Genomic DNA, 8,383 nt, shown 5'->3' with positions numbered 1-8,383 from the left:
TTTCTCCTAAATCTTCACTTTCTCTCAGGGTCGTGGCTGACAATTTAGAGGTCCAGTGCGAAATTCTTTTAAGGGCCTTTTTGAACAAACTGAAAGGTTTTTGGTATACGAAAAGTGATGTATAAAAAGTTGATGTAATTTAACTCTGGAAAAAATAGATTGTCGTGGTTAATATATGACATTACTCTATAATAAACTTTGTATTTTGTAAGTAAAACTTATACGAATTGTAGAACTTTTTATTTTCGAAAAGTACACATCTCGGATAAAGAATCAACATTTAGTTTTTTTTTGCTCGTGTGACAAGATTTAGGGAGGAGTTTAACATTTTCATGAAAAAAAGAATATTTTAGGAGATTATCGTATCTAAGTAGGCAATAAGAAAATTTATACTCTCTCATCGTATCACTATTCAAAATAGGATTTTGGCGTTACTCTCTCACCGTACACCATTTAAAATTAATAGTTTTCGAGAAAAACTACAAGATAGAGTGAAAAACTTGATAGAGAGAAGATTAGCTATCGAGAAAGGAGGCGAATTGATAGAGTGGAAAAAAAAATAGAGGAAAATTACAAAATATAAAACCAAGAGGCAATTAAAGTTAACATAGCAAATACAAGACTTAAAGTATTGATTGTGATTCTTACAAGAAACTAGAAGAAAAAATGAAGTTAACAAAAAGCTATAAGAGAAACTAACTAAAAAATGCCTACAATGACACTCGAACCCACGACCTCTCAGTTCTCATATTCGCTTAATCTCATAACCTAACCAGCCACGATACCACTAATCTATTACCAATTCTTCAGCCTATAAATAAATATAGGGAAATTTTAAAAGGCCCCCCCGTTTTTGTTAAAAGGCCTCCCCGCTAAAAGCGCCCCTCTTTATAACCCATTTGGTTATAGGGCCCCCTCTACAAAAGAGCACCTCCTTCATCAATATTTGACCTAACGACAAAGTTAACGCCGTTAGGTCAAACTTAACCCAAGACCAGAATAGACCTAAAACCAAATGACCTTCTCCTTCCATTTCATTTCAATTTCATCCCACAACAGCTAGGGTTTGGGTTTCTAGGGATTTGGGTTTTAGGAAGTTTTATAATTAACAACTAAAATCCTAATGTGGGTGAAATATTTAAAGGGTTTTTTTTTTCACCCATTCAAAGAGGGGGCCCTTTAACCAAGCTAAGTTAAAGGTCTTTTACTAAGTCAACTGAACCATGGGGAGGCCTTTTAACAAAAACGGGGAGGTCTTTTAACAAAAACGGGGAGGCCTTTTAAAATCTCCCATAAATATATCATTGATGAGTGATAGAAAGTGACAGGAAAAAAGTAGGCCCCTTGTGGTGGTGGCTCAGTTCGGGCGCCCTGCCCGCACGGGCCCATCCACAGCTTTCTCGCGTCCTGCCCGTACGGGCCCATCCACGGCCCTGCTTTCTCTCTAAGGATTCGGTTGGTTTGACTCTACCACAGTATGGAGACGAGCAACTAGGGTTTTCTCCTAAATCTTCACTTTCTCTCTCAAGGATTTGGTTGGTTAACTTTCAATTTTCTAATACTCCAACGTTGGGGATACTCAAATTTCTGGTGAGTACTTCAATGTGTAATTTGATTTGACTCTAACCACTTCAATGTGTAATTTGTAAAAGATTCTAAAATCTAAATGTTGTGACACATAGAAATTATTGATCCTTATTCCTCAGGTTTTGGATATAATTTTGCTTTCTTTTTTTTAGAAGTTCATCAAGAAATTGATGAGTCTCTTTGAGAAATGTAGAGATGGTTTAGGTTGTTGGCTTGTAGCCCAACTGTTTGATGAAATTCCTCCTTTAAGTGTTTGTTGGCAGGCCACTTGAAGGTTAAAAATTGCAAATTATAAATTCAATCGATTGATGATTATGAATTATGAACTATGAACCCTAATTTCTTACAAGTTATGAATCTTAGATAAGTTCAAATTTTGTTAATTAATCGATGTTCGTTTGTCAATTGATGGTTATGATTTTGTTAATTATGATTCTTACTTTTCTATTTGAACAATATGATTCTTACTTTCTATAAGTTAGAAATCTTAGATAAGTTTAAATTTTGTTAATTTGTAGAATGGTCGTTAGTCGATTGATTGATGGTTATGATTTATGAAATAGAATTATGATTCTTACTTAAGAATGTACTGTTATCACTAGAAATTACATTTAAATAACACTTTTACATGTATTACATGCATCATAGGTAGAAACCTACTTACACTGACTTTTCGTTTAATATTTTGGCTACAATGACGTTAAAGCTTAACCTCGTTTAAGTTGAAATCCTGGCCCCGCTCCTGGTTAGAGAAATTCTCAGTTTGTCAATCGAGTATTTAAAATTGACGTTTTGGTTTGATTGATAGTTATTTGTTAACTTTGCTCTTAGGTGTTTGTGGAAATGTCCAACTGATATAGTGCATATAGGAATTGTTGTCAAATTCTACACTAAGCTTATTAAAATTTGAAAAAGTTATCATTTTCTATGCTAGATAGATTCTTCATATTTTGATTAGGGGTTTCAGGAAATTCGTCGTCAAAGATTATCTTTTAATCTCCAAGTTAATTAAACATCAACCTTATCCAAAAATTATCACTAAACTAGGGAACTGCTTTAGTAATTTAGTTACTAATAATGGAATAAAGCAATGTTGTCAAATCGTAAATCGTATCGTAAATCGGGACGTTAAAAGAAAAACCCTAACCCCCTCCTTCTTCTCTATTCCCCCCAAAAGCTCAGCGACAACGCCCACCTTCACAGGCAATTGGTAAGTGCGGCCTTCTTCTCCTAATCAAGTATTTTTATATCTATCAGAATAAGATTGTCTGAATAATTCAATTGATGATAGTTTTTTTTTGTTATCAAGGACTTCAAGTCTGGCTGTTTGATTGAATCAAGTAATTTCGCTGATGTTTTTTATCTGTAGATTACATATTTCGGAAATTCCTTTTTTATCTCCTATCAGCTCAAATTTTGTGTGATTGCTTTCTAATTATGCCATCCCTTGTCTATGAAAGATATTCTTGACACGAAATGGATGATGAAGAAATGGAGATCATAGTAAAACAAAATTCCTTACAAAAGTTTAATTCCCTCAAAATCTCATCCCTTGAAGATGAGGACCAAGAGGATGATATTGATGATGATGATGTTGAAGAAGATGAAGAAGTAACCCTAGGTTTCATTGAAAAACCCAAGAACATCAATTCCCTTCTCCCTCAATTCTTTCCTAGCAAAGCTGGAGGCACACCTGTATGATAAAAAAACTCCCTTTTCTGTTCATTGAATTTCAGGTTGATGGTGAGATTTTATTTTTCTCTAACCTTTTTTTCTTCAAATGCAGGCTTGGTTGGATCCAGTAAATCTTCCATCCGGAAAATCTTGTATCTGTGACATTTGTGGGGAGCCTTTGCAATTCTTGCTTCAGGTATAATTTAAGCCGCCACTTTGGGAAACAAAAATTTTTTCTAGGGTACAAAAATAGGGTGAAATATTATAGTTGTTTCCTCCTAGCCCCCACCACCTCTTGTTTCTTCATGGTGGCAAGGGTGGCATGCCGACGGCCATTGCCAGTTATCCCTAGAAAAATCACATCTTCTTCTTCTTCCTCTCCTCCCACCATCACCACCACCTCCGATCACCCACCACCACCTGATGACCAACAACACCACTTGATGACCAACAACCCTACCTTCGACTGCAACCACCACAACCACCACTAAAGAGAGGAAAAAAAGATGAAGATGACAGTGGTGGTGAGAAGAGGAACAAAAAGAAGAAAAGCAAATGTGAAGAGAAGTTGTGGTGGTGATGGTTTCGGGGGAAAACTAGATTTTGAACCCAATACTTTTGTAACCTAGAAATTTTTTTCTCCAAAGAGGCACCCATTATTTATTTGATGGGTCAGTCATTGTATAAGTGTAAGAGAAAGCCTTACCTTTTGAGCTACCTTTTGGAGTGAGAGAGGCCCTGTGGCAAGGACTCTGATACCATTTGTGGGTGTGTCTTAGACTTCATACCCCCACGGCCACACTCACAAGTGGTATTAAAGCCTACGTTTGAGCAAAATATTAGGTCCTTTGAAGAGGGGATATAGTCTTTCAGATATAATATGTGAAGCGAAAGATTGTCATAGTTACTCCCACATTGGTTGTGGGACGGTGGTGGCCACTTTATAAGTGTGACTGTGTGAGGGAGACATAGTTAGCCCCCGCGAAACTTCACCTTCTTGAGTTAGCGATTTGAATGAGAGAAAAACAAGAGCACCTGGAGGGCAATGAAGTCTAAGACACACCCACAAATGGTATCAGAGTCCAGGAAAACCAAAATCTTAGGGTTCTTAAGGGGGGAGATAGTCTTCCAGGCCTAATGTGTGAAAAATTGGTGTTAGTCTTATATAGGTTGTGGGACATGGTGGTGATCATTCATAAGTGTGAGGGGCAGGCTCTCCTCTTGAGCTTGCTTTTAGAGTGAGAGAGACCCAAGACCACCTGGGGGCAAGAAAGTCCAGGACCACACCCACAAGTTCGCTCTGTGTTTTTTCCTTTTTCTTCGATAAACAATTTTTTAGTGATTAGAGTCCTCATTGGCATAGACATGTCGAGAAGATTTAAATTTTTATAGCTTAATGAGATCATGGTAATTGATAACTAGGTTTATGCTCCAATCTCTGGTAAGGAATACACATTTCACCGTACGTTGTTTGTGTTCATGTGCCCATCAATGGCTTGTCTACTCCAAGATCAACACCAACAATGGAAACGCCGACCAGAAACTCCATCGCGAAGGTATTATATGTGAAGTCAATCATTTCTTTATGCACAATTTTCCTGTTTTAAAGTTAAAACATTTCTTGACACTAAAATGATTATCTTAGTGTGAAGGTTTTCCGCTGCCAGCTGCCTCGCATAAATAATTATTACTCGGCGGAGCCCCCAAAAAATGACAAGACGAGTAAATCATCTGAAGTTAGAGGTAGCTAGTAACCTTACTTATGTTTTATAGTTTATGCTACTCACAGCCTGATTTAATCAGTTTGGAATTTTCAAATGATATTCTGAAACTAGAACAAACTTCGAATATTTTAGTCTATACTTTCGATATTTTCAATACCCAAAAACATGTTTGTGGTTCAAAAGTATTACGACTTTTAAAAATTTTCAAACAGATAAACACGACGAAAATCTGATATAAATTTATAGTCAAGTTTTGGAAATTGGGCTGTGTTTAGCGTTCCAACTTGTTCCCAAAGAAGTCGCAACAGAAAACTATTATTTCCCTTTTCTGGGGGTTTTCATATCCTTCCAAAATGATGAAGCATATCCAAGTGGTTTCTCTAATAAAACCAAGTTGAAGTCTAATACGGGGAAGCAAATTATTTTTCTCTGTAAAATATGCAATTGCCTAGTTTTGTTTTCTGATGAATCATCTCATGACTGTTGATCATTGTCTGTGTATAGCTGCACTTTGTTCTTGGTGTGGTACTTGGAAAGGAGACAAGATCTGCAGTAGTTGTCAAAGTGCACGCTATTGTTCTGAAAAACACCAGGTAGTGAATGTTATTGCTTTTTCATCATTTTAGTCTTTCGAGGCATTATACAAACTTATCGATTTTCTTGTTTAGGCTAGGCATTGGCGCTCAGGGCATAAACTTGCTTGTCAACGAATTAGCATATCTTGTCCGTCATCTGAATCTAGCTCCAGTAATGGAAGAATCAGTTCAACAGAGACCATACAAGGTTGGTTAACACGCTTAACAATTCAAAAAAAAAAAACTCAGTAAAATGAGGAAGATTTTATTTTTCTTCGAGTAACAACAAAATTAATATCACACATCAGAGATGTTGCAGGCATGTTTATCAATTTAGGTTGTCCTTGATTGTTATCTAACATTTCTATTTGAAGATTAAAACTGTGCAAGAAGATAACTCCAGATCAGACTCGATCTTCAAGCATTTTAAAATAGGGATGAACTTCCTGCAAATAATCAAATATGTAAAAGCGGATCTTCGTAATTTACAAGGGTAAAACCTAAGACCTCAATAGCCATAACAAACAGTATATGATGTGGCTACATTGTTTGCTCATTTATCGCACAATTACAGTAAGAGAGTCTTCTGATAAATCAAGCAAGAGTAAGTTTTTGATATTTTGGGAAGAAGGCAATCTGTTTCAATTGAGGACGTTTAACCAGTGAAAATAATCCATGAACTAGTGGCTTAACGTTTGTCCACGCAAGGTCCATCCAATTTAGCTATTAAGGTTCTTCTTTTCTTCCGTTTTCTCGAGCAGGTGCTTCCACTACTCTATGGCCAGAGTTTGAGATCATAAATGAGGATGAATCTGAATTCGATACAGAATCAGCTGAGGAGGATTTCTCGACCTCATTAGTTGTCAAGGAGCAAGTGGATGAAACATACAAGACGTTGATGGCTGATTTCGAGGTAACAAATTGCTCGTACTTCTTCTATAGTTAAAATTCTTTTTCATCAAATGTCTGTAGCCTCATTAAATCTCGTAAACAGGGAGATGATGATAAAAGAAGCTGGACTTCTTTTCACACACGCATTGCTAAAGCGCCTGAGCAAGTATTAAGGTAACTGTTTTGAATACCGTAAATATGCATTTGAATCTTTTTTCTCCACTTCCGCAGCATTTAGGTAGCATGAATTACCTAATGTGAATGGATGATATAGCCCTAAAACCAACTCCAATACCAAATACTATGGAACCCATAATTGGTTTCGTAAATTTCAAAATCAACTCTCTTAGAAAACTTTCCATATGCTTTGTAATTTAAACGTTCATCGAAATGGGAAATTGTACATGTTATGTAACACGAACGCCTATAATCGGTATAATGTATCAGTTACATTTAGCATAAATAGCGTAGCGTGCAAATATTTTTTATTGTCTTAGTTATTAGGTCTTGTATTCTCACTAGCTACTTTTTTTTTTCACTTCTCAATCAACCATTGCTACATTATATATAAAATTTATTTACCTACAGTAATAATACATGGTCCTACCTCCTAACATAAGTATCTAAAATCTAAAAGTTCACATAAGAAGTACGTTCCAAACTTCATATCATACCACTGAAGTGTCTGATTATCCGATACTCGTATCTGAGTATCATCTACATAGTATACCTTAGAGCTGAAATGTCTATAGATATACCAGTTTATTGCAAACTTCGGGCGCCCCCATGTGCAGATGGCTACATCAGTATTACTCCGCTACCCCACAACACCAAAAATCCCTGCTGCATTCTATATACATTTTCTTTGAACCTTGTAATTTTCTTGTAGAAGCATACTTTTCCCACATAATTGATTCCCATGTTACCACAGGTATTCTCGAGATGCCAAGGCAAAACCATTATGGCCCACGTCAAGTGGCCGGCCATCTAAAGCAGATATACCCAAATGCAACTGCTGTAATGGCCCTCTGTGTTTCGAGATGCAGGTTAGGATTTCTCTTTCTTCGTAGTTTCATATAGTTTTCTACGAGATTCGAACATTGTAATTGGTAAAGTAAATAACAAATGTTTTTCACTGTAATCGTCGCCTCTATTTTTTTCATTTATTGAACCATCGCAATGACCATTTTTCTGGTTTTAACATTTTTCTACTATTGCTTATAACATCTCACAGTTGCGCCAATAACATTCTTCAATTTGTATCTGGTGGATTTTTCAGATATTGCCGCAACTGCTTTATTACTTTGGTGTGAAGAACGATATAGATTCCCTTGATTGGGCAACAATAACTATCTACACTTGTGAAGAATCTTGCGAATCAAAACTCGCCTATAAAGAGGAATTTGCTTGGGTTCAACTTTCTTCTCCATCAGGCTGAATGTACAACTTAATAGTTATCCCCACCCCACAAATTTGTATTTTCGAGTTTGAGTTCTTTTCAATCTATTATTTAGTTTGAGTTTTCAATCAAAACTGAAACTAGTTTGTAGTAGAGTTCTTTTCCTAGTAAGGTCTGTTAGGAAGAATGTACAACTTAATCGTTATCCCCACCCCACTACTTTGTATTTTCAATCTATTATTTAGTTTGAGTTTTGGATATGTTCTCCACCTGTGTTATGTTTTATAAATTTGAAATTGATGAATCAAGACCATTACTATTCCATTTCAATTATTTGTTCGGAGAAAACAAAGTGATCTCCCAAACGGTTGTGGTTTCTTAACTTCAAATTTAGAAGTTCCGAAGTGCATAAGCATTAGTGGTGGGTACAGATTCTTGCATATACCTAGGGGAAGGCGAGGAACAAATGATCGAGAGACATTTTCAATACAAACGTGAAATCTAGTGGTTATAGCAACAATTACGACTTCTTT

The 8,383-nt window shown here is 36.2% G+C and overlaps 1 protein-coding gene across 2 annotated transcripts; it reads left to right on the top strand.

Annotated features, from left to right (window-relative positions):
• The first annotated feature begins 1,309 nt into the window (after positions 1 to 1,309).
• Positions 1,310 to 8,180, top strand: LOC147548168 (uncharacterized). 2 transcript variants are annotated; one of them, XM_086668994.1, is made up of 11 exons: positions 1,310 to 1,590; positions 3,048 to 3,282; positions 3,374 to 3,457; positions 4,684 to 4,817; positions 4,907 to 5,004; positions 5,490 to 5,578; positions 5,654 to 5,768; positions 6,322 to 6,473; positions 6,555 to 6,625; positions 7,383 to 7,497; positions 7,731 to 8,180. In XM_086668994.1, exons 2-11 carry the CDS (start codon positions 3,064 to 3,066, stop codon positions 7,887 to 7,889), a joined length of 1,236 nt encoding a protein of 411 aa, XP_086525120.1. In that variant the 5' UTR covers positions 1,310 to 1,590; positions 3,048 to 3,063; the 3' UTR covers positions 7,890 to 8,180. The 2 variants fall into 2 exon arrangements, with proteins under 2 accessions (XP_086525120.1, XP_086525121.1); XM_086668995.1 differs by having other exon boundaries at positions 1,543 to 2,797; positions 2,897 to 3,282.
• Positions 8,181 to 8,383: the final 203 nt, after the last annotated feature.

The sequence above is a fragment of the Eschscholzia californica genome, unplaced genomic scaffold (genome assembly GCF_041429995.1).
Source record: "Eschscholzia californica isolate CP2 unplaced genomic scaffold, dmEscCali1.0.p SCAF_3, whole genome shotgun sequence".
Classification (NCBI taxonomy): Eukaryota; Viridiplantae; Streptophyta; class Magnoliopsida; order Ranunculales; family Papaveraceae; genus Eschscholzia; species Eschscholzia californica.
This window is presented reverse-complemented; position numbering and strand designations above follow the sequence as displayed.